General features: G+C 52.8%; 2 protein-coding genes across 3 annotated transcripts; one reads left to right on the forward strand and one right to left on the reverse strand.

Annotated features, from left to right (window-relative positions):
• The first annotated feature begins 966 nt into the window (after positions 1-966).
• Positions 967-16359, forward strand: nfrkb (nuclear factor related to kappaB binding protein). Of its 2 annotated transcripts, XM_042343953.1 has the most exons (25): positions 967-1026; positions 3069-3222; positions 3653-3854; positions 4129-4256; positions 4557-4728; positions 5452-5553; positions 5950-6023; positions 6240-6324; positions 6508-6688; positions 7151-7256; positions 7640-7766; positions 8101-8175; positions 8762-8888; positions 9253-9313; positions 9552-9726; positions 10008-10114; positions 10437-10560; positions 10803-10882; positions 11375-11595; positions 12250-12511; positions 12956-13150; positions 13432-14163; positions 14702-14808; positions 15057-15192; positions 15968-16359. In XM_042343953.1, exons 2-25 carry the CDS (start codon positions 3094-3096, stop codon positions 16088-16090), a joined length of 3831 nt encoding a protein of 1276 aa, XP_042199887.1. In that variant the 5' UTR covers positions 967-1026; positions 3069-3093; the 3' UTR covers positions 16091-16359. The 2 variants fall into 2 exon arrangements, with proteins under 2 accessions (XP_042199887.1, XP_007894212.2); XM_007896021.2 differs by lacking the exon at positions 967-1026 and having other exon boundaries at positions 2830-3222.
• Positions 16360-18445: 2086 nt separating this feature from the next.
• On the reverse strand, positions 18446-21443 carry tmem45b (transmembrane protein 45B). Its single transcript, XM_007896022.2, has 5 exons — positions 21248-21443; positions 20505-20717; positions 20106-20290; positions 19242-19387; positions 18446-18775 (listed from the first exon to the last, which is right to left on the reverse strand). The coding sequence occupies exons 1-5, from the start codon at positions 21435-21437 to the stop codon at positions 18664-18666; spliced, it is 846 nt and encodes a 281-aa protein (XP_007894213.1). The 5' UTR covers positions 21438-21443; the 3' UTR covers positions 18446-18663.
• Between the last annotated feature and the right edge of the window lie 3983 nt (positions 21444-25426).

Below are 25426 nucleotides of genomic sequence, written 5' to 3' on the forward strand. Positions count from 1 at the left end.
CACGTACACTGCAAGCACACATGCAGCCCAGCGCATGCACGGGCCTGGAGCCATGATTCTCTTCACGAGCGACGAGGGCGGAAGAAGGCGGAGGCAGCGTTTTAGTGAATGAGATTTTAATGCTTTATTATTTAAGAGTTTATGTTGACTGTACATTTCCTGTGGTTGTTACATCATTAGAGAAGTTGTGTTCTATATAACAGGTGTTTGATGAACAAATAAAATAAAATAAAAAAAAAAAACCTGGAAGTTTTTGGTCGCACCTTAGAGGGTTGATCAGTCCACTGAACCCCCCCCATAATAATCACTCCTCACCCCCAGGCACCGCGGGGGGTCAATGTCAGCTCTAATTTGAGCTCATGTTCTGGCCTTCGGATGATGGTGTTAAAGATCCCGCGGCGCTGTCTCCCTCTCCCTCTCTCTCTCTCTCTCTTCCCGAATCGGATTGGTCACTCACTCCCCAATTTGCAGCCAACGCACTGTGTGTGGGACCGTCGTTGGGGCGCGAATCCGCTGCTGCGTTTGGACCCACACGAAATACACAGTCACTGCGCTTTACAGCGTATCCTGCGAAGCGCTTCCGGACATCTGAATGAGGCGGTGGGAGGGAGGGAGGGAGGGCGGGGCTGTGTGTGTGGGGGGGCGGGGCTGTGTGTGGGGGGCGGGGCTGTGCGTGGGGGGGCGGGGCTGTGCGTGGGGGGGCGGGGCTGTGTGTGGGGGGGGCGGGGCTGTGTGTGGGGGGGGGGGCTGTGCGTGGGGGGGGGGGTGGGGGCTATGGGGGGGGTGGGATTGGTGGGGACGGGACCATGTGGGGGGCGGGGCTATGGGAGGGGCGGAGTTGCTGGGGGCGGGGCTATGGGGGCGGGGCTATGGGAGGGGCGGAGTTGCTGGGGGCGGGGCTATGGGGGCGGGACTGTGTGGGGGCGGAATCTCCGGGGTCTGGTTCTCCACTTCCGCCGGACGCCTGTCGCGGAGGTCCGGTTTCCGGTGTCGGGGCTGAGGACGCGCGGCCTGACGGCGGCGGCGGTGAGTGGGCCCCGGGGGGCGGGAGGGGGCCCGGGGGGGCCCGGGGGGGGGGGGAGGGGGCCCGGGGGGGCCCGGGGGGGCCCGGGGCACAGCCCCGACACCAGCGGCTCATGTTACTGTCTGTGAGGGTGTGTGTCTGTGTGTGTGTGTGTGTGTGTGTGTGGGTGTGTGTATGTGGGTGTGTGTGTGTGGGTGTGTGTGTGGGTGTGTGTGTGTGTGTATGTGTGTGTGTGTGGGTGTGTGTGTGGGTGTGTGGTGTGTGTATGTGTGTGTGTGTGGGTGTGTGTGTGGGTGTGTGTGTGTGTGTGTGTGGCTGTGTGTGTGGGGTGTGTGTGTGTGTGTGTGTGTATGTGTGGGTGTGTATGTGTGTGGGTGTGTGTGTGGGTGTGTGTGTGTGTGTGTGTGGCTGTGTATGTGGGTGTGTGTGTGTGTGTGTGTGTGTGGCTGTGTGTGTGTGTGACGGCGGTGGAAGAGACGGACAGTTCACCTCTTGTGAAGGACAAAGGATTAAAATGCCGATTCTGCGCCCGTTCCTAACATTTTTAAATCGGTGGCAATAATGTGGCGAATCGCAGAGTCAGTCGTGGATCTAAATAGGAGTTTAGGAAGAACTCTCCACACGAAAGTTTTTGCTGAAACTCTCAGTGTCTCATATTTTGTTTGTTGTTGTGCGGATTACTCTCTGTACCGCCCAACTTTACTCCTCGGACCATCCCACTGATGGTTATAAATCGTGATTATTTATACCGTGACGACATAAAACCAACTGAGAGTGTGCGCGTGCACTTGTGTGTGCGCGCGCTTGTGTGTGTGTGTGCACTTGTGTGTGTGTGCGCGCTTGTGTGTGTGTGTGCGCTTGTGTGTGTGCGCGCGCTTGTGTGTGTGTGCGCACTTGTGTGTGTGCGCGCGCTTGTGTGTGTGTGCGCACTTGTGTGTGTGCGCTTGTGTGTGTGCGCGCACTTGTGTGTGTGTGTGTGTGCGCTTGTGTGTGTGTGTGTGCGCTTGTGTGTGCGCGCGCGCTTGTGTGTGTGTGCGCTTGTGTGTGTGTGTGTGCACTTGTGTGTGTGCGCGCGCTTGTGTGTGTGTGCGCTTGTGTGTGTGTGTGTGCGCTTGTGTGTGCGCGCGCGCTTGTGTGTGTGTGCGCTTGTGTGTGTGTGTGTGCACTTGTGTGTGTGCGCGCGCTTGTGTGTGTGTGCGCTTGTGTGTGTGTGTGTGCACTTGTGTGTGTGCGCGCGCTTGTGTGTGTGTGCGCTTGTGTGTGTGTGTGTGCACTTGTGTGTGTGCGCGCGCTTGTGTGTGTGTGCGCTTGTGTGTGTGTGTGTGCACTTGTGTGTGTGCGCGCGCTTGTGTGTGTGTGCGCTTGTGTGTGTGTGCGCGCACTTGTGTGTGTGTGCGCACTTGTGTGTGCGCGCTTGTGTGGGTGTGTGTGCGCGCACTTGTGTGTGTGTGTGCGCGCACTTGTGTGTGTGTGTGCGCTTGTGTGTGTGTGTGTGTGTGTGTGTGCGGAGCAGCAGTGAGTCTGAGACGGGCAGTGACAGCACGTGTCCGCTCTCCCAACATCTTGCACAAAGTTCTGGCCCAGCGTTGCTGCTGCTGCTGTGATTCCCTGACCCTGTGGTGCTCCTGCGGTAACCCGTGAGCGTCAGGTGTCAGCTGGTGTCACCACTGGAGAACCTCGTCAGCCTGACACCCTCCTCCTCCTCCTTTTGTTTGCTGGTCTTAACAGTGGACGAGGAGGCTCGTAGCCCCGCTCTTGCTCTTGTTTTTGCCGAGCTCGCTAGTCTGAACGGGCAGAGTCGGGGGGTGGGGTGGGGGGCGGCGTTGCAAATGTTGTCAGTTTTAATAAGCCTCACAGCACTTTGCAGGCGATTACGATCTCCTGTAGCTACTGTATATTTGTAAGCGACGGCGGCATCCAGTGCGCACGAAGCCCGGTCCCAAACTCAGGATGTGAGGAGTGAAGCGAAGCTGGTGGTTGGGTGGGTCAATCAGATGATTGACGGCCTGTGTTGTTGCCTGTCTCTGCCTCGCTCTCTGCCCAGGTTGTGTGTGTGTGTGTGTGTCAGAATGGACGGTCTGGAGCAGATGCTGACGGATCCGCTGGAGCTGGTATCGGGCGGAGTGGTCAATGGCATCATGGAGGAGTGCTTGTTGGGAGGCACCAGGGTCAGCCTTCCCGAGGACCTGCTGGAGGATGTGAGTACAGCACCGCGTGAGGAGAAACAACAACAACCACTCGCATTTACACAGCGCTCGACAGTGGCGGAGCCCGATGCCGAGCCGGGGGTGGGAGGTGAACGTAGGAACGGTCGAAGAGGAACCTCTTCAGGCACGACCTGAAGATGGGGAAGGAAAGTGGAGGAGGATTCTTGTTGATTTAAGATCTCTGATTAGAAATTAAATCATTAGAGGGAGGCCATTCAGACCATCGAGCCTGTGCTGGTGACAGCCTCAACGCTGAATACTCTGGATTCATCAAATCTTAGATGTCCTAATTTTTCAGGGAATCTTGTTTGTTTTTTTCTGTGTGGTTGGGTTTGGAGGAGGGAGGGCGGTGCGTTGCTGGAACTCTTTAAAGATTTTAAAAAATGCCTTCCTCTGGACTCCCCCCATGCCTTTATTTTAGCCTGAGATCTTTTTTGATGTCGTGAGCGGCAGCACTTGGGACGAGGTTCTGTCTGAGTCCCAGCGGGAACACCTCAGGAAGTTCCTGCCCCACTTACCGGAGAACGAGAGGGAGCAGCAGAACGGCATCATTTCCGATCTCTTCGAGGGGGAGAACTTCCGTTTCGGCAACCCTCTGCACATCGCTCAGAAACTCTTCCGAGGTAACCTCGCCTCTCCCTCTCGCTCTCTCTCTCAGAATGTTGTGAAACTCCGGAAGCTTGTCACAAAGCGCAATTGGTTGGCTGCCGTGTTTCGCCCACAAAACACACAGTCGCTCCATCTGTACAGCATATCCTGTGAAGCGCTTTGAAACGTCTCGATGACGCGATGAGGCGCTATATCAATTGCAAGGACTATTATTATAACATGCTTCTGTCATTTTCTCTCTCTCTCTCTACCCCCCTCTTCCCCTCGTTTTCTCCCCCCGATTCCCAGATGGCCACTTTAACCCCGAAGTTGTGAAGTACAGACGGCTGTGTGTGAAGTCCCAGTATAAACGCTATTTGTATTCTCAACAACATTACTTCCACAAGCTGCTGAAACAGATCCTGGTCTCCAGAAAGGTAGGCTTGACTTCACGCACCACAACAACTTATTTTTACCTGGCACCTTCCACGTTTCAAAGTGCTCTAGAGAGACAGTGCCAGACACCAAGCTGGGGGAGGAGGGGAAGTGACCTGTCAAAACAGATTTTCTGGAGGTTCTTTAAAGACAAATGGTGGTGGAGTGGGGTTTGGGAGGGAGACATCGTGTTTGAAGAATAAGCCACCAAAGGTATATGTTTTGTGTGACAGGAGGTGGGGTGTGTTCTGTACTAATGTGTAAATCCCATCTGTATGTGTGTGTGTTGGTTAATATCTCAGGAGCTGTTGGAGCTGGCTAGGAAAAGTGGCCCTGACGCGAGTCTGAGGAGGAAATACCGAACATCGGTCAGCGAGAAGGAGGAGGAGAAGCGAGCGCAAAGACGCTATGAGAAGATCCTGCGGGAGGTGAAGGAGGAGTGTGAAGATAACACCATCTCTTCTGATGAGGAAGGTGAGGAAATGTGTGTGTGTGTCTTAAGTTTGTGTGTGTGTTGGCTTTGTGGAAACGGTTTCTACAGCAGCGTCTGTAGATGTCTCTGTCACACAAGCACAGGGGAGCTTCTGTGTGTCCCAGCTTCTCCTGGCAGTGCCCACAGCCTGCCCGGAGCCTGGCATGTGTTAGCCTGGTCTCCCGAAAGGTAGACAGACTCTTGTGGTGTCTTTTCAGGAGAAGGTGAGAATGTATGGCCTCCAGAGGGCACCACAGACACACAGTCCTGGGCCAGAGTTCCTCTTCCCAACACCTCAGACGAGAGCAATGTCATCCGGGAAACCGGACTCCCGAGCGCTCTGCTCTGGGTCGATCATGTACATACCAGACATTCCTAGGATCTTGTCTCCTCCCCACAGTGTAAACCTGCCAAGGTTGCTGGAGTCTGGTTTCCTGGTTTGCCGAGCACCACCGGCTCCCACCCACATCCAGGGAGCAGCTTTATTTACGTGGTTGGTTTCTCACTGCGCTTGTTGTCCAGGTGCAGGAGGCAAACCTTCCTTAAGGTCAGCCTGGCTCAGTCAGCGGCGTTCTCGCCCCTGAGTCAGAAGGTTGTGGATGTAAGCCACGCATCGGGACTTTAAGATCACAGTCTAGACTGACAATGCAATACAATAGTGGGGGGAGCGTTACATTGTCGGGGGCGCTCCCCTTCAGATGAGACATTAAACCTTGTGTCCACAGATGTAACCTCATGGCTTCCGAGTTCTCCAACGCATCCCACCAGCCCCAGTGTGGTCTTAAGAGCAATACCAACTCTGTCCACACAGGACATGAAGACAATGGGTAAGTCCGCTGATACCTCACCTCTTCACCCACAAACACGCAGTCACTGCACTTTATGGTAAATCCTGTGAAGCGCTTTGAGAGGCCTCAACAGTGTGATAAGGCGCTAATAATATTTAATAATAATAAACCCAGAATTTTAAAATTGTTTCTCGTTAGTTTTGCTTAATTAAAGAACCAAATTTTGCTGGAAATGAATGGACCAGTTGGACACACTCAGTTGCTCTGACTCTCGATGTTTGAATGAGCTGCTCAGAGAGAGAGGGGAAAAACAGCGTGTCAGAGAGACAGCATGTCCTGTCCGCCCTCTTCTCCACTTCAGTATATAGAATGTCTCTTTCTGCCCGTCCTTCTGTGTGAATTCTGTGCATTCACTTACTGTTTCTCTGCCCCCAGATAAGTATGAACTGGGAGATGACGATTTGAAAATGATGTTAAGGAAACATCTTGAGAAGCGAAAACGCCATCCGGTGAGTAACTCCGGAACCTTTGCCCCATATTCCTAGTTTAGGAAAAAAACCTCTCCAGCTCAGTCTTGAAAATCTCAATGGATTCAGCATCCACAGGCTTTTGGCGGAGAGATTTCCAGATTTCCACTACCCTTTGTGTGAAAAAAGTGCTTCCTGATTTCACTGCTAGCTCTGATGTTAAGATGACACCCACTTGTTCTTGTTCCCGAAACCCAGGACCATCCAGATCTGGCAACTGGAGACTTGACCCTGAGCGACATAATTGCTCGGGTGAACACTGGCCGAAGAGGGTCCCTGGCTGGTGAGTGAAACGTTTCTTCCAGTGTCTTTGCGTTGTGTGGATAACCTAATGTTTGGGTGTCATTTAGATAGGAATATCCCTATCACTATCCTGGTCTCCCAACCTAGGGATAGGCTGACGTTCGCTCTGTTGGATAGGAAGAGTCGGAAACCAATGCCTCGCTATCTCTCCCTCTCTCCCAAGCTCTGCTAGATTTCACGCTGCCAAAGAAGAAAGTGAAAGAGAAAGAGGAGAGGAAGAAAAAGAAGCTGAAGGTGATCAAAACAGAGCCGGAGGATCTGACTGAGTCGTCGGGGGCGGAGGGGCCGCTCCCACCTCCCCCCGAGTCACAACCCCAACCCCGGCCACTAGCCATCGCCGACCAGTGAGTTGCTTGTGCTTTCACATCATATGTTTGTGGAGTCCCTGTAGCTCAGTGGTTATCGCGCTCGCCTCGCAAGTGAGAGGACGCGGGTTCGATTCCCGGGCAGAACGTCACGTTGGGCAAGTTTCCTTACTCCACACACCTCTGTTTACCTACAGTCAGGAGGAACCCGTTTGTTAGTCGATTGGTGGGTCACTTTTCCGAGGGCAATAATCCCTTTAAAAAATAATAATTTGGTCACTCAATCCACGAATATTTGTGCGGCGCTGCTGTGCGCAGTTGGCTGCCGCGTTTTGCTCCCATAATGTACAGTCACTACACTTCACAGTATATTCTGTGAAGCGCTTTTAGGCGTCTTGAAGACGTGATGAGGCACGATGTCAAATGCCAGGATTATTATGTTTATGGGTGAATGTGTGCATTATTAACCCTTTGTTTGCCTGACGCCTGTGTGTTGTGCAGGGCTCTGGATGTGCCGAAGCCGGCTGCGGTGCCTGGCATCGCTGGCTGTTTCTTCAGCTTGTTACAGGAGATCCTGCTGGCGGAGGGCGAGGGCAGTCTAGCCGTGGTATGTACCAGAGCAGCGATCACACTTGCCTGACCTCACACTGCGAATCCCGTGGAGTCCCATAGCGTAGTGGGCAGAGCACTCGCCTCGCAAGCGAGAGGACCCAGGTTTGATTCCCGGGCGGGGCAAAACCATAGGCAAGTTTCCTTACCCCACACGCCTCTTGTTTACCTTGCAGTCAGTAGGAAGTCGGTTGTTAGTTGATCGACGGATCACTTTCCGGAGGTAATAATCCTTTTTAAAAAAAAAAATTAATAATTAAGTCACTCAATCCACACTGTGTTTGGGAAACCGCTGTGCATCTCCCGTGTAGAAAGGCACGAGCTCTCAAGGTGAATTCCGTGTTTTTATTCCCGATGTTATTCACCCTCCCCCCCCCCCAGATTGAGGAGAAGGTGCTGGAATGGCAGATCTCCGCAGCTAGCGCTCTCAACCTCTGGTATTCCGTGGCCTCCAACTGGACTGAGCTCGTGCTTCCTGCTCTGCGCTTCCTCGCCGGGGAAAGCACAGGTAAGTCTTAGACCAAGAACCAAGTCCCCAATAACGTACAGGACAGGACTGGGCAAAGGCGATTGTGGCTCAAACCAAAATTAAATTCAACGTCATCCTACACTCCTTCATGTCTCACACTCCTCACATTGATTTCTTCCCCGGATAGCTCTCTAATTCCACGTTGCATTTGCTGCCACAGTCCTCTTTACTCAGCCTCTAAACTCGTTGGGCGCTGTATAAATGCACAATCTCTGTTGTTGTAATCTGGAGTGTTGAGTCGCTCTCTCGGTGTGTGGTGTGTTTCAGGAGGTTCCCAGGTTCTCTCCGGTCTCTCTAACTTTGTTCCCAACAGGAGGACTGGCAGCCCTTCCGCCCAACTTCACTCCCTACGTGAGCTGCAGAGAGCGAGGCCAGTGGAAGTGGATTGGTGAGTGTCAGTACAAGGATGGTTAGCTGTTAGGCTGTTTCTCAGTTAATTTCCTTATGAAGCTAAAAATAAAGATGCAATAAAATGGTCAATAGTTTTACCTTATTGTACCCTCTGTCCTGCTATTGAACGACTGATGGTTTTTCATAATAATAATAATAAATCCGTGCATTTTCTACAAGGATTTCTAAACCCCAGAAACCTGCAATAAAGCTGCAGTAGCATAAATATTCTCCCTGGTCACATTCATCCAAGCTATGTATAAGTTTTTAAAAATGGAAGCTTGCGGACTGAGTTGATTGAGAGATGATTTTGTACCGAGGTGCGTCTTTATGGACTTGAGCGGGACTGGTATCAAAAGAACACGCCAGGAATCACGACTTGGCTAAGAATAGCAGTAGTCTAAATTTGATAACAGCACCTTTCACGTCAGGAAGACGTCTCAAGGCGCTTCACAGGAAATCACTGTAAAGCGCAGTGACAATGTGTGTGTGTAGGTGAATACAGCAGCCTGGTTACGCACAGCGACGCCCCGTTAAACAGCCATGAGGCGAGAAACTGATTTGTTTTGTTGGTTTCTCGCTAGGTTCCAGCCGGGACTCGGAACAAGAAATTACGTCCCTGTGTCTCCTGTGGCTGGAGACCAAGCAGCAGGTCTTCCCCAAGGTCGAGAGCGAGGAGCTCGCAGATGTGACCCCACCTACCCCCAGGGTGTAAGTGTTCAGATGCTGGCCGGGGGCGGGGCCACCTGCTGGGCAGGGGCGGGGCCACCTGCTGGGCAGGGGCGGGGCCATCTGCTGGGCAGGGGTGGGGCCACTTGTGGGGGGTGAGTTTGCCTCCTGTTCACATTCTCTTCCAATAATACTCAATGGAACGGCAAATGTCATGAAATGTGGGGAGTGTTTGGCAAAGTCGAGGTTCTGCCGGTAACGTGGAAGCCGATCCGAATTCCTGCCAGAGCGGGTGATGAGCCCCGTGACCCCGCCTGGCCCTTCACATGTCAGGGTGTTGGGGGGGGGTGACTGCTGCTCTTTCCATTGCTGTTGCGCGTGACGTGTGGGGTTTGCTTAACTGCAGGAGAACAGACTACGTGGTGAGACCGAGCACGGGAGAGGAGAAGCGTGTTTTCCAGGAGCAGGTGAGAGTCAGTCGGGGTTTAGTGTGTCCGGCGTCGGCTGTCGTTTTGCACTCCGCAGGCACTTACCATCTACTGGCTGTTGGGATGTGGAGTGTCCAGTCGAGTGAGGGGGGGGTTGAGGCAGAGGCCATTGTGGGCTTCAGAAAGGGAAGGAGACAACGGGGTCTATAAAGGATAGAGGCTTGAGGGGGCGCGGGGGGATACAGATCGTCTTTCACTTCCACCGCTGTGTCCTCAGGAACGCCAGCGATACAGCCAGCCTCACAAAGCCTTCACGTTCCGCATGCACGGGTTCGAGTCCATGGTCGGGCCAGTGAAGGGAGTGTTCGACAAGGATCCGTCGCTGAATAAGGCACGAGAGCACTCGCTGCTCCGATCGGATAGGCCAGCGTACGTCACCATCCTGTCCCTGGGTAAGAGCCCGAAACCTCCACCTCTCGATTGGCTGGGGGTTCGGATGACGCAGCGTGGGGAAACGGGCTAACGTTTGTCAGCCTTGGCGCGGTCCAGTCGGTAGCAATCTCAGGGCGGCATCTCCGGAGGGAGGAAAGTGAGTCAACGTAACATCCTAACGAAAGGTCATCGACCTGAAACATCTTTATAGATGCTGCCTGACCTATAGAGCTGTTAGTTTAGTATTCTGCCCCTCGCCCCCGTCGACACCAGTTTTAACGCGTGTGTTTGTCTCCCCCAGTGCGTGATGCAGCTGCCCGCCTGCCGAACGGCGAGGGGACCCGAGCGGAGATCTGTGAGCTGCTGAAGGACTCGCAGTTTCTGGCTCCAGAGGTGACCAGCGCTCAGGTCAGTGACTGAACAACTCCCGGCAGCAGCAGCAGCAGAGAGAGAGAGAGAGTGACGCCATGCTTGTACTGGGTGGAGAGGAGGCCCTTCCTCTCCCAAGAAATTGGTCACTTCAATCCACGACTGTGTGTGGGGACGCTGCTGTGCGCAATTGGCTGCCGCGCTTTACCCACAAAATATAATTCACTTTACAGTGTATTCTGTGAAGCGCTTTGAGACTTCTCAACGAACTGATAAGGCACTATATCTAACGCAAGAATTATTATTATTATAATTGTATTATCTGCGCTTTCTCTTCTCTCTCCCTCTCTCTCTGACACAGATTAACACTGTTGTCAGTGGTGCTCTTGACCGGCTACACTACGAGAAAGATCCGTGTGTTAAATACGACATCGGCCGGAAGTTGTGGATTTACCTCCACCGGAACCGCAGTGAGGAGGAGTTTGGTGAGTTATCTGTCAGCCAGGCTGGTGTGGCTTCTACCACAGTCCTCGCGTTTGATATGCAAGGTCTGGCCTTCAGCCTCTCCGGCCCCACCCTCCGGAACTCCATCCCACAGTCCCTCCGCCTCGCTCCTCTCCCTCGCCTCCTTCAAGGTTGATCTCAAGTCCTTCCTCTTCGACCGTGCCTTCAGTCGGGCTTTCGCCCCTGTTCCCCTGGTGTGAAATGTGTTGTGTTTTTATTACAGAGCGGATTCACCAGGCTCAGGCTGTAGCTGCTAAAGCTAAAAAAGCCTTACAACAGAAACCCAAACTGACAACCAAGATTGTAAGTATTGATCTGCAGGATAGATCGCCTCTCAGCGGTTGGTACCTGTTTTCTCGGTGACCTGCTGTGTATCTCCAGGTTTCATTGTGGAGTCCCGTAGCGTAGTGGTTAGAGCGATCGCCTCGCAAGCGAGAGACCTGGGTTCGATTCCCGGGCGGGATCAGGGCGAAACCTTAGGCAAGTTTCGTAGCTTCACACGCCTCTGTAGTAAATAGGAACCCGGTTGTTAGTCAATTGACGGATCGCTTTCCAGGAGTAATAATCCCCCACAAAAAAATTTGTCACTCATTCCATGACTCTGCTGTGCGCAGTTGGCTGCTGTGTTTCACCCACGAAATATACGGTCACTACACTTTACAGTATATCCTGTGAAACACTTTGCGATGTCTCGAAGGTGTGATAAGGCGCTGGTTCAAATGCCAGGATTATTATTATTATTGTAGTTCCTGCGTTTGGGTTCCGGATGTATTTTAATGATGTGCTTCCACCCAGAAGCCCTCCGGCAAGGAAAGTGGAGGAAAAGCCTCCGCCTGTGAGCAGTTACTGCCGGACCCCAGCCTGCCCCCGACCCCCCTCACCCCCGGACCCCCAGCGACCCCCACCACTCCCGTCACCCCCACGTTACCGGTCACGCCCACATCACCGCCCGCATCCGCCGAGGTCAGCAAAAACCCAACCACCAGTGCACCAGAGCTGCCCAAGTCTAACCAAAGGTTTGTGATCCTGGTCCTCTCTCCGATCTGCTTCAGGTTTACAGTGTAGTATTCACATGCACTTTCTCTTGCTCCTTGTCTTTGTTGTTGTTGTTGTCCTCTGTGCCTGGAGCTATGTGCTTTTAGCTGGTTAAATTCCAGGAGTTACACCCTCCCCCACCAGACCTCCCTTCCGCCACACACACTCTGGGCTTCTCTCCCAAGCCTTGGCTCCTGCCGACCTGCGCCTAATGCTTTCCGGAATTAGGTAAGCAGGATGCGTCGTCCCTCCAGGGAGAGAGAGAGAGCTCATTCCATTCCAACAATATCTTGGGGATTTCCACGTATAGGTGAGATACATGGAAATCTCAGTTTGGTTTGGACACTCTTAAGCTTGGTGATGATTTTCTGCAGAAGAATTGGATAACTCCTGTGTGCAATTTGCCGCCTTTCTCCCACAAAATACATTTTTGTATAGGATACACTGTAAAATACATTTTACAGTGTATCCTGCGAAGCGCTTTGAGACGTCTCGATGACGTGATAAGGCGCTGTACCAAATGCAAGGATTATTTACATCATTATCATTAATAATAACCGATTGACTGAGGAGAATACACGTGGAGAGAAACGTGGCTGTTCTGTGTTCTGAACGGGTTTTATTGCTGGTTTCAGTGTCCTGCTGGTGTCCTCGCCCACGATGCCTCAGCTCAGCACCCTGCTGTCGGCAGCCCAGCCTGGGCATCGGGTCAGCACGCAGCCCCAGGCCCGGGTGGTGTCCCATTCCCTGTCGGGCTCTCTGCCCCAGGTCCGGGTTCTCAGCTCCCAGAAAGGCCTGCCCTCCAGCGCTCAGCAGGCCTCCGTGGTGCAGCAGGTCCAACAGCAGATCAGGCTTCCCACTGTCAGTGCCTCCACTCACACCAAGGTGCTGCCTCAGGTAAGCAGCTAATCTCCATCTCCGCAATCTCTCGGTGATCTGTGTGGCCAGAGGTTCACTTTCCTCAGTGTTGAGCATTAAATACTGCTGAGCTTGGGTCAGAAACTCCAGTCAACACCTTGGGACCTTCCTCCTGACGCGAATGGCGCTATATAAATTTGTTTAGGGCTCAATCTCAAGACCTTCCTTTTCGACCGGGCCTTCGGTCACCCTCCTACCCCTACCCTCCCTACCCTCCACTCCTCTTGATCCCAACCCCCAGCTCGGGTCAAATCCCTGACTGTCCAGCGCCCTGGGACGTCCTCCCGACTTGAAAATGTTATTTGTTGTTGTTATTGTCAGGAATAGTCCATGGGAAGGGTTGGATCCAGTGGAATCCTGTGCGGTTGGAGCGAACGACGTTGGCTCATTGGGATTTTATACATTTCCCGATTATTTCCGCAGTCGGTTATGACGGTGCCGGTGAAGGCCCAGACAGGTGCCGGCCCGGTGCAGATCCAGCAGAGCGCTGGGAAAACCATCACCGTCAGTGGGATCGGCGCTGCTTCCAAAACCGTGACCAGCGCCATCAGCAGCACAGCGTCAACCTCCGCTGCCACCATTATCCAGAGCGTGTCCGGCCAGAGCATCGTACGCCAGGTGGGTCTCAGTCCGGCTCACTCCTGAAGACCTTCCACCTCGACTGTGCCTACAGTCACCTCCCCACTCCCTCCCCCCCGGCTCGGTGTGGTGCTCCATCACTGTCGAGCTGTTTGTGGGGACGCTGCTGTGTGCAATTGGCTGCCGCGTTTCGCCCACAAAATACCCAGTCAGTTTACAATATATCCCGTGAAGCGCTTTGAGGCGTCTCGAAGACGTGATCAGGCTCTGTATCAAATGTAAGGATTATTATTATATTATGCTGCAATATTGATTTGTAGGTTGCCATCTCCGGGCAGCTTGGAATGAAGGGTCCGTCCGGTACGGGAATCCCGCTCACGGCCACTAACATCCGTATCCAGGGTAAGGACGTCCTGCGATTGGCTCCGTCTTCCATCACCACCGACTCCAAGGGCCAGACTGTGCTGCGCATCACCCAGGACATGATGGCCACGCTGACCAAAGCCCCGGTCACCACTGTCAAGCTGACCCCGGACATGCTCGGGGCTAAAGGGATCTCGGCCACTCTGCACATGAACTCGAAGGACTCTGTGGCCAAAGCGTTGACCAAGACCACCACCTCCTCCTCCTCCACGATGGTGAAGGTGACGTCGGATCTGAAAGCCACCGAGGCGAGCGCTAACAACACAGCCATCCGGCTCATGCCGGCCTTAGCCATGACGGTGGCTGATCAGAAGGGCAAGGCCGGCTCTGCTCCCTCCTCCACGGACACCAAGCCGGCGGCCACCATCAGGATCATGCCGGGATTGGGAGTCATCCCGCAGAAGGCCGGCCAGACCATCTCTGTGACTTCCGGCAAACAGCTGACCTCGGCCAAACCGGCCGCGACGGTGACGACGGCCTCGGTGGCTCTGGCCGCGGTCAGTACGGCGGGGGCCACGACCGTCACTATGGCGGCACCGGGAGTCGGGAGGTCCATCTCAATCGGCAAAGGCACGGCTACCGTCAGGCAGGTCCCCGTCAGCGCCACCGTGGTCTCCACGTCGCAGGCGGTAAGAAAGCCGAGCCTCGCGGCACCTCTCTGCCCAGTGAGTTGGGTTTAAAGGACGTGTTGCCTTCGGGAGACGGTGACCGCTTTTTGACTCAACTTGTGGGGCAAGGAGCGCGGTGGGGAAGTGGGGGGTGTGGGTGGAGATGGGAGATGGTTGTCTGACCTGTCAGTCTGATAATCATCCTTTCCAAAAAATTATCTTTTTTTATTTTGAAAGCTTTGGGTCATTCGATCCACGGCTGTTTGTGGGACGGAATTGGCTGCCGCGTTTCGCCCACAAAATATACAGTCAACTAACTTTACAGTGTATCCTGTGAAGCGCTTTGAGATGTCTCGAAGACGTGATAAGGCGCTGTATCAAAATTATTATTTCAGTGAATGTTTGGTCCATTTAGATGTCGACCTATTCCCTTGGATGTGGGAGTATAACTTATTGATAGACCGAGGTACACAATGCCTCTACGTTAAGTAGCTATCTTCGCAGTATCCACAGTCGATGTTAATCTTGTTGACGTCTCTCCCTGATTTGCTTTGTTCAGACGAAACTGCCGGCAACGATCACCGTGCCTCTGTCAGTGCTGAACCAACCACTGAAAGGCAAAGGCTTGATGGCAGGACCGATCATCAAGGGAAACCTCGGGGCCAAGTGAGTGATAACTGCACGGGTCGAGGGTGGTGGGGGGTGGGCGGGGCGCAGGAGCTGGGGGAGTGGGGGCTGGAGCGATGGGGAGTGAAAGTCACATCAGGGGAATTATAATCATAGAGACTCTTAAGCCTGGTGATGGGTTTCCAATTGTGTCAGACACTCGGCTGATCAAAAAGAATCCTCTCTTTCTCTTGCATTCTCTCTCTGTCTCTCACATTCTCTCTCTCTCTCTCTCTTTCTTGCTCTAGTATCAGTGGGCTCGGCAGGAACATCATTCTGACCACCATGCCGGCTGGGACCAAGCTGCTGGCGGGGAACAAGCCGGTCAGCTTTGTGACAGCCCAGCAACTGCAGCAACTCCAACAGCAAGGCCAGGCCACCCAGGTAAGTGGGACAGCGCAGAACAGCCCAGCGCAGCACAGCATAGCCCAGCACAGCCCAGCACAGTGTGATCACTGCGTGGCTCCCTTAGGTGTGGGATGCAGTTTGGGTTTGGAGGATGTGATGGGTTTCCTCTGACCAAAAGAAGAAAAAAAAATTTGACCTCGTGAATATGAAGCTCTCCGAGCTGTTATCCTGGTGTAGGACGCTATCGAGATGCACGTCGTCGTTGTCGTCGTTGTTCTGTGAATGGAAGCAGTTTATTGGGTTTTTGGATCCTGTGGAGCAGGATTTGCATTGTGGTCGATGAAGACAAGTGTGGGCTGTGTACAGGATCACACTGTACAGTAATCCCTGGTTACTACAGGCACACGTGGGGTTTACAAGAGGCCGAGTCTAAACAGTCATCAAGGCTTGTGTGCAGAAGGAGAGGATTAATCATTTGCACTAATGCACAATTAATAAATAATAATAATAATCCTGGCATTTGACCCAGCGCCTTATCACGCCTTCGAGAGGTCTCAAAGAGCTTCACAGGATATATTGTAAAATGAATTGACTGTATTTTGTGGGCAAAACGGATCAATCAGTTGCACAAATTACAAAGTCGCTACACTTTACAGTGTATTCCGTGAAGCGCTTTGAGACATCTCAATGACGTGATAGGACTGTGTATCAAATGCAAGGATTATTGTAGGATTATTATTGAGCGGTTGAGGGAGAGAGTGTGAACAGGCACAGCGCCCCCTCTCACCGCTATTTACTTGTTGGTTTGAAGGTGAGGATCCAGCACGTTTCGGCACAGCAGCTTCACTCAGGCACCGCCGTGGGCTCCACCAAACCCGGCTCCACCATGGTCGTGACCACCGCCCCCTCCATGAAGCAGACACAAGATCAATGATGGTTGTGCCGGTGGCTCGGAGAGTCTCGAGTGCGAGACATTAATTATTTATTGCCCATGTTTCCCAATTTCCTGCTCAATACCGAGAGCACCAACACTGGTCAGTGTGTTCACTGAGTGTCACCTCGTCTGGCTCTATGTTGGAGTCAGTGGTTAGAGTGCTCGTCTCGCAAGCGAGAGGTCCCGGGTTCGATTCCCTGGCAAGGCTAAACCTCAGGCAAGGTTCTTTACTCCACACACAAGCCTCAGGTTACCCGGCAGTAAGTAGGAACCCGGTTTGGGTTAGTCGATTGGCAGATCGCTTTTCTGGGAGTAATAATTCTTCCTACAAAAATAGATAAAAATAATAATAATTTGGTCACTCATTCCACGACTGTGTGTGGGACACTGCTGTGTGCAATCGGCTGCCGCGTTTCAGCCACAAAATATAGTCAATTCACTTTACAGTGTGTTCTGTGAAGCGCTTTGAGATGTCCTGAAGACGTGATAAGACGTTATATCGAATGCAAGTATTATTATTATTTCATCAGACTGTACAGTAAATATAATAAAGTGATTTGTGTAAGACCCTCAGTATGCTGAGCATCTCTCATTAGCAGTTTGTAGACGGTGGATTAGCGTGTGACTGACTGCACACCACGACGGGAAATGTTTGTGTAAGGAGTCAGCGTTCACAAGAACTCACCGCTTTCCTGACAACGCGAGGGTTTATTACGCTGAGCTCCTGGCACCTGTGGGAAAGGTGTGCTATCGGGGACTGAAGCAATGTCCTTCCTCAGAGCTAACCCTCGCCCAGGTTTTCAATTAGATTTCAATTCACAGCGATCAACCGACTGCCCTGAGCTCTGATCTGTGCCTGTGTCCCTGGCCTTTGCTGGTGCAAATAGCCGCTGAGCTGCCCAACAAAAACAGTCACTACACCGGGCAGGAAATGAGGTTCACTTTGAGTTACTTTCTTTGATGTGACACGTTCTTCACCAAGGTCGTTCCTTTTCCACCTCAGTGACTGATCGTTGTCGCTGTGTATCCAGGTTACAGCCAAGTCCTTTGGTGACAGTCAGGTCACCTGAGTGACTGAGCAAAGCAAAGAGTAAACAGCCCAGCGAGGTGTTTGCTTGTGGTGAGAGGTTTGCACGTGTCCGGGACGATCCTCTTGTCAATCCCAGAAGAAACTCGAACGTGCAGTAACTGCTGTTGGTGTTCTGTCGGGTCCTGAGTTTGAGTCAGTGTCAGCCTGGCTCAGTTGGTTGCTCCTCTCTCGCTTCCGAGTTAGAAGGTTGTGGGTTCAAGCCCCGATGCCAGGACTTGGAATCACAGCGTCTAAGCTGACGCTCCAGTGCAGTCCTGGGGTGGGGGAGGAAAGGGGGTGGGGAGGTGGTGGGTGGTGTTGCACTGTCGGAGTTGTGGTCCTTTGGATGAGATTTTAAACCGAGCTCCCGTCTGCTGCTCAGGTGGACGTTAACAATCCTGTGGGGGTTATTCGAAAAAGGAAAAGAGTTTCTCTCCCCGGGTGTCCTGGCCGACAATCCCCGGATAAGATAAAACATGGCTGTTTGTGGGACATTTACCTGCAAATATACAATTACTCCATCTCACAGCACATCCCGTGAAGCGCTTTGGGACGTCCTGACGTGAAAGGCACTGTTCCAAATGCGAGGATTATTGTTATTATTATTATTACTACACATGGTCTCTTTCCCCTCCCTGTTGGCTGTTCTCGCGCAGCCTGTTTCCTGGTGGCGGGTGTGACCTTCCTAACGAATGGCACATGTTTAGGGTTTGTTTACTGTGACCCAGCCTGAAACCTGACCCGCTGATGTACGTGACAACCTGGTTTCTCCTGTTCTCTTGTGTTCAGGGCTAACTGTCTCCACTGGAAGGAGCTGTGGAGCCAAGTGCCCGCTGGCTTTGGGGCAGAGGGAGGAATTACTATCAATAATGATAATAATCCTTGCATTTAGAAATAGTGTTTTTCACGTCTTCTGGCCGTCTCGACCCGCTTCACAGAACCTACGGTGAAGTGAAGGCTGCCGGGCGACTGCTCCAGGGACTGGCTCTGCAGGTTTCAGCCTTTGTGCCTGAGCTCGGGTTCTCGGGCTGGGCTGGAATGTGCGAGAGGCGTTTTTACAGCCAATTCCACGCTGACTGACTGACTGCCTCACTGTGACAACCCAGGTGAGACCACTGATTGCCCAGGGCAGCCCGTCACCATGGCAGCTGATTGAGGAACAGGTGAAAGGCGGGCGGGGACGGGTCAAGAAGGAAGGAGGGGGTGGGGGGGATCTGCCGGTGTCCTGGGATATTCCCCTCTCCCCCTCCACCCTCTCACCAGAGACGAGATTTAGAAAGTCCAGAAACAATGAAAACAATATTTAATTTAGATACAGAAAGATGGTGGGCAATCAATCGGGGCCTGTGAATTGATAAGGACCGGGTGATCGATCGGGTCGGGGTTACTGATCAGGGCCTTATGACTGGGGCTGGTGATCGATCACGGCAGAGAGATCGGGGGCCGGTGATTGATCCGGGCCGGGCTGAGTGTCAGTTGGAAGTCCGGATTGGAAGAAGCCACTTCACTCTTCGTCAGAGCCGTTCAGCAGAGAAAGCTGGGAATTCTTCTCCCGCGATGACTTGAGGTTCCCCAGCTCCAGCCCTCCATCCTTCTTTGACTTCATGTGCACACACCTGGGAGGGTAACAGCGAAGGTAAGTCAGTGCTGTGACCTGTCACTAACCATGTGTGTGTGGGGGGGGGGCAGTTATTGACAACATGACAAGCTGACTCCCTGGTTGATGAGCTAATTCAACATAGAGAAATAGTGGAGCCTGGAGTCTGTGTCTAACTCGATGTTATGCTGGGCCAGTCAGTCAGTCACAGGCTGTGTGTATTGCTTAATGATGTCAAGCTTGTTGTACTGAGGTTTGGGGGTGGGAGTGCTGGGGCTCAGTCAGTGTTTGGCTGACACCCGGAGAGAGGGAGGCTGGAGAGAGAGCGTGAGGACCTCTGCTCTCAAGAGGAACAAATGAAGGTATCTCAAAGGAAGTGCTTGGCCTGTTGGCACCTTGTGTGGCCTACGTGGCGTGGCGGCATATGGTGTGTTGATGTGAGGTGACACGTGGAGTAGCTTGTCGATGGGGTGCTGTGTACTCACAGGCAGACCAGTGCATAGTTGACCCCGATGATGAAGAGGGACACAGCGTAATGCCAACAGAAACACATTGTGATGAAGGTCATGTTGCCGTGGTCATCGCTGGCCCACGTCTGCCACCCGCGGAAAGGGAAGAGGACAAACCCGATCTGAAACCAGAGAAAATTTTGCCCACAAAATACAGTTAACTACAGTTTACACTGTATCCTGCGAAGCGCTTTGAGACGTCTCGAAGATGTGATAAGGTGCTGTGTCAAATGCAAAAGGATTATTATTATTTATTATAAAGACCCATCGCCTCCTGTCCTGAGGAACTGGAAGCTGGGAGTGGGAGCAGTACGATAATCATTACTCTGCCTCGTGGAGTCCTGTAGCTCAGCGGTTAGAGCGTTCGCCTCGAGAGGGTAGAGGACCTGGGTTCGATTCCCGGGCAGGGCGAAACCTTAAGCAAATTTCCTTACTCCACACACACAGACACACGCCTCTATTTACCCAGCAGTAAGTAGGAACCCGGTTGTTAGTCGACTGGTGGATCCCTCAAAAAAAATAATAATAAATTGGTCGCTCAACGCATGACTGATCGTGGGACACGGCTGTTCACGATTGGTTGCCGCGTTTTGCCCTCAAAATATACGGTCACTACACTTTACAGTGTAGATGGTCTCGCAGGAAAACCTCCAGTGATCCGGGACTCTACCCCACATGAAAGGCACTATGTAAATCCCAAGCTGCTCTCGGCTGTTGTATGCCCTGTGAAGGGCTTTGAGACGTCTCAACGATGGAGTTTGTTGCGGGTGAGAATACGGGCGGGAGGAGTCGTGATTCAGACGGACGGGGAGCGGTTGAGGACGTCGGGGAGGAGCTGACCTGCCAGAACCAGGTTCCCTGCAGGATGGCCAGGCTGGCCCTGAACATCTCGAGGACAATGTGGTCTCGCAGGAAAACCTCCAGCCCGATGGTGAAGGCTCCACCGAACACCGCCGTCAGCAGCAGCGAGTGGATGTGCACATCCAGCGGCGGCCGGTTGTGAAGGTGGAAATAAAAGAGGAAACCTGCGGAGAGAGAGAGAGAGAGGGTCAATGTCACCCCGAGCGAGTGTGTGAGCGGTAGCGTAGGCCCGTGGTCTGTATAGGCTTGTGGCATGTTGGCGTGTTGGACGGTGTTGGCGTGTGTGGCAGAGAGACGTGTTAGCACGTAGACATGTTGGCGTGTGATGTGTTGCCGTGTGACTGACAGGCGTGTTGTCGGGCGGACAGAGGCGCTGACCTTCTATGAACACGGCCAGGGAGAGCGCCAGGCGGTCAAGCCCGAGGGGCAGGCGGGGGCCGGTCTGGCTCAGGATGTCGACGAGGCCGGAGATGCCGAAGAACAGGTACATGGTGCTGTGCTGCCAGTTCATCAGCTTCACCCACGAGTGTTTCTCCCCCGACATCAGCCACAGGTGTGGGCCGTCAGGAACAAACTGCTCCGCCAGGATTCCTGCAGCCCAGAGGGAGAGGGAGACGGAGGGGAGGGACAGAGAGACAGATAGAGAGAGAGAGTGTGAGCGCGTGACCCTATTCATTCTAGACTCCGTATACCACTCGCTCCTTTCCTCACCTCCTTCAAGGTTCTCCGGAGCAGGTTTAATAATAATAATAATAATCCCTGCATTTGACACAGCGCCTTATCGCGTCTTCGAGACGTCTCATAGCGCTTCACAGGATACACTGTAAAGTGTAGTGACTGTGTATTTTGTGGACGAAACGCGGCAGCCAATCGCGTACAGCAGCGTCCCCACAAAACAGAGGTGGATTGAGTGATCAATGTTTTTTGGGGGGTTATTAACCCATGAACTAACCCAATCGACTAACAACCAGGCTCCTAGTTTACTGCCAAGTAGACAGAGGCGCGTGTGTGGAGTAAGGAGACTTGCCTAAGGTTTTGCCCTGTCCTGCCTGGGAATGGAACCCAGGTCCTCTTGTTTACGAGGCGAGTGGTCTAACAACTGAGCTCCGGGCTGTACTCACCCACCAGGGAGAAGACGGCTTTGGCGACGCCCTCGGCCAGCTCGATCCGACTGTAACAGGGTCGTGAGGATGCATGGCATCCCGGCCTCGTCTTCCTCCCCAGGTATTTGAGCGGAAACTTCACCGACCACCAGAGCCCGAACAGCAGGAAGAAACTGCCCGGCAGAGCATGTCCCTTGAAGTTAGCCATGGACAGACCTGGCGAGAGGGAGAGAGGAGAAAGGGAAGGAGGAGAAAGAGAGGAGGAGAGAGAAACAGAGGAATAGAGAGATGCAGAGGGAGGAGATGAGGGGCGAGAGAAGGAGAGGAAGAGAGAGAAAGAGTGACAGAGGAGGGAGAGAGAGAAAGGGAGAGAGAGATTAGTTATATAATGGTACAAAATAGTTCAGTTATGATCATTATTGTCATATCAAATAATCCGTTGATGTCACACCCTTCATTCTGGGAGGACGTCTCAAAGCGCTTTTCAGGAGTATCATTCTCCCAGTGTCGTGGTTGACAAACCCCCCCTCCCCCCCTCACATCCCCCCAGGTAAAATAGGTCGTTCACTTCACTTCATGTCTGTTTGCGGGACGTTGCTGTGCGCAAATTGGCTGCTCTGTCCGTCCAGAAACACACAGTCACTACACTTAATTATGCGAAGCTCATTGAGACGTCCTCCCGATGTGAAGAGCGCTGTGCATCGAACGTGAGGATGGTTATTATTGCTGGCCCCTGGGCTCACTGTAGATCACTGTTTGCCTGCGGTTCTCACGGATGGTGAGTTAATCATTAATTGTCATTGGCGAGTAACCAGGAAACCGCAGCCAGCGTTCCTGACCTGTGCCGCAATCGGGGAAAGTCTCCCGAAGCTCGGATCAGCGCGAGTTAAACCCCGGGACGACGTGACAGTAACACAGCGGAGACAGACCCACATCGAAACCAGCCGCCCTCAGCAACGCCATCCCACAGGCCCTTCACCTCGCTCCCTCTCCCTCCCTCGCCTCCTTCGCGGCCCATCTCAAGACTTTCCTCTTCGACCGTGCCTCCGGGCACCCTCTTATCCCCACCCTCCCTGCCCACCATCCCTCCCGACCCCAGCCCCCAGCGCCTTGGGACGTCCTCCCGACACGAAAGGCGTTGTGTAACTTGTCGTTGTTTCAGCCTGTGCTGGTAGCACACAACACACGTAGTGACTGTTTTTGTAGGGTAATGAGGAGGGAGTTTCGCTCTGTCTCCCGGTGTCCTGGCTGACAATCCCCCCACCCCACCAGGTAAAGTGGCTTGTTCGCTTCACGCCTGTTTTGTGGGAATATTTTGCTGTGGGAGCATCGGTTGCTGTGTTTGGTTTTACTCTAATCTCCGAGCGTCAGTCACAGGCTCCAAGGTCAGAGCTGGAAGGTCTGCTCATTACTCAGCTAAGTGACCGTGACCAGTGACTTCGATGTTAATTGAGCCACAAATTAGCAGTTTTCCTTCCCGTGTCCCTCATGTTACTGGACCCAAGGAACCGTATGTTACACACACTTCCACACACTTGTACACATACAACAGCAACAACTTGCACTTATATAGCACCCTCTACGCAGGCTAACGTCTCAGAGCGCTCTCTCTCACACACACACACACATACACACTCCCCCCACACGTACAAATACACCACACAGCACACACACTCAACACACACAACACACAGGTGTGTTTACATGTCTACATGACGCAGATTTCCTGATTTCCACACTCCAATCTTCGTGTCACTCCGTGTTACTCAAATGAACAGACACAGGTCACATTGACTCGTTTGTACACGCTCGGGCTTCTCCAGTCTGCCTCGGTTGGGAGAGCTCTCGCTTCCGAGTCAAAATGGTTGTGGGTTCAAGCCCCAAGTCCGGATTATGCAAACTCCTAGTTTGGGCTGACACCCCAATGAAATGCTGAGGGGTCATCACTTTGTCGGAGGTGCCGTCCTTCAGGTGAGACGTTAAACCGAGGCCCCACCTGTTCAGGTGGACTTTAGATCCCATTAGGGAAGGGAGTTCCTCTCCTGGTGTCCAGATACTTTTGATTACTCACTTCAGGACTGTTTGTGGGACGTCGCTGTGCACAATTTGGCTGCAGTGTTTGTCCACAACCCACACAGTCACTGCACTTTACAGTAAATCCGGTGAAGCTCTTTTGAGATGTAATTCCTAACATGACAAGGCACTGTATCAAACACAAGGATTATTATAATAATAGCACAGTAAAGAAATCTACCTTTCCTTTCAGTGAAACGGAAACATTTTATTGAAATAAAGCACAGAATTAACACGACAGTTTGTCACTCTGGAATGGAGAAGGTTTTATTATGTTTAGTTTCCTTGTTCTGTGTGGTTCAATGACCTCTGTCCCAGAATCAATCCACACACCCCTTGTACGCACCCGATCGTGCGGTGCACACACACACGTACACATACAAACGCACAGTCGCACACGCAGTCACACACACACACACACCATCACACCTCGTACACACCAGTGCGTGTGCGCGCCCACACACGTATACATACACACGTATTCACAACCACATACACACTTGCACATGCACACACACAGTCACACACGCGCGCGCGCGCACGCACAAACCTCCCAAGGTAACCTTCACAGCAAACACTCACCTGTGGGGGTTTTTTTTTACTGTTTGTTGAATTCTCTCTCACTTTCTTCCTCTGTCTCTCAACTCAGTCCCAGCAGAAAGAACGAGACAGTGATTTTTAACTTCCTCCTCACTCCTCTCTGATTATCTTTGTCTCAGCCCACGGTTTGTCCTCTGGAGTTTCACAATCCAGGTAAGGTGTGAGTTGCACCTGACTCTGTGCCCTGGTTCCTCTCTGCTAACCACACCCTGCCTCATGCCCAAGCCCTGCTCTCAGTAGCAACACCTTGTGGCTTCAGATCAGCAACGCACAAGAATTCCTCTCCCACCGGCCTCGCCTTCCAGCGATTAATCATTCATAAAAACAACCCGTAGCTCAGCAGTTCCAGCACTCGCCCGCAAGCGAGAGGACCCGGGTTCGATTCGCTGTGGGTCAGGGCTTAGTGGGACTGTTTGCGGAACACTGCTGTGCGCAATTGGTTGGCGCGTTTCGCCCACAAAATCCTTCGGACGAGACGTTAAACCGAGCTCCCGTCCTCCCGAGGCGAAAGCTGCCGTATAAGTGCAATTTGTTGTTGTTGTCTGTGCCCTGTTCAGGTGAATGTTAAAGATCTTAAAAGAGAAGGGAGTCTCTCTCTCTCCCCCCAGGTGTCCTGGCCGACAATCTCTGAGGGGAACTCAGTCGTTGGCTCCGTGGCTGTTTTGGGCAAAATTGCTGCATAGATTGACGGCCGTGTTTCGCCCACAAAATACACAGTAAATCCTGGAGGTGCTTTGAGATGTTGAATTCAAGATCCTCGTCCTCACTTTCAAGGCCATCCATGGCCTCGCCCCCTCCTACCTCTCTGAACACCTGACTCCCTACCACCCTGTCCGCTCCCTCCGTTCAGTGACTCTGGCTGCTCCATGTCCCCCGCCCGACCCGCCCTACCATCGGTTGCCGGGCTTACAGCTTCTCTGCCTCCACACTCTGGAACTCCATCCCATGGTCCCTTCTCCTCGGTTCCCCCCTTGCGTCCTTCAAGACCCTTCTCCTCGATCATACCTTCGGCCACCCTCCCACCTCTCTGCCTTCCCTCACCCCTACCCCATCTCTCCCCCATGCCCGCGTCCTGACCCCTGTCTGTCCAGGGCCTTGGGATGTCCTCCCGACGTGAAAGGCGCTCTGGAAATGTAATTTTGTTGTTGTTTGATGTAAAACACAGGGACTGTTATTACCAAGTCATTTAACTCGACAGAGAGAGAGTTGTCGGGGGTGATGTTGGGAGTGAAGAAGATTAAGGACGTTTAACAGAGATTTAGGTGAAGTTGTCCCCTGGAGATGTTCGATGAAAAGAGCAGAGAATCTTTCTCTCTCAAGTTCCCTCAATTCTTGTATTTACAGAGATGCTTCTCTTGATCTTTCGCTGCCGGTTCATGGACTGTTTCCATCCTGGACCCCTCGAGGTGTCCACTTCCATTTGGGGGATTGGCGGACATGAGATCTTTAACGTCCACTTGAACATGCGGACAGGGCCTCGGATGTCGGGACTTGGAATCGCACGGGGTCTAAGCTGACGCTCCA

This window comes from Callorhinchus milii, unplaced genomic scaffold (genome assembly GCF_018977255.1).
Source record: "Callorhinchus milii isolate IMCB2004 unplaced genomic scaffold, IMCB_Cmil_1.0 Scaffold25, whole genome shotgun sequence".
Lineage (NCBI taxonomy): Eukaryota > Metazoa > Chordata > Chondrichthyes > Chimaeriformes > Callorhinchidae > Callorhinchus > Callorhinchus milii.

Coding starts and splice junctions, on each gene's coding strand:
- nfrkb (XM_007896021.2), top strand. CDS start 3,019: ATGATTGACGGCCTGTGTTGTTGCCTGTCTCTGCCTCGCTCTCTGCCC. Junction 4,257..4,556: donor AGATCCTGGTCTCCAGAAAG/GTAGGCTTGACT, acceptor TTAATATCTCAG/GAGCTGTTGGAGCTGGCTAG. Junction 7,767..8,100: donor CCTCGCCGGGGAAAGCACAG/GTAAGTCTTAGA, acceptor TGTTCCCAACAG/GAGGACTGGCAGCCCTTCCG.
- tmem45b (XM_007896022.2), bottom strand. CDS start 21,437: ATGGCTAACTTCAAGGGACATGCTCTGCCGGGCAGTTTCTTCCTGCTG. Junction 20,718..21,247: donor AGCCGTCTTCTCCCTGGTGG/GTGAGTACAGCC, acceptor TCTGGGCTGCAG/GAATCCTGGCGGAGCAGTTT. Junction 19,388..20,105: donor AGGGAACCTGGTTCTGGCAG/GTCAGCTCCTCC, acceptor CTCTGGTTTCAG/ATCGGGTTTGTCCTCTTCCC.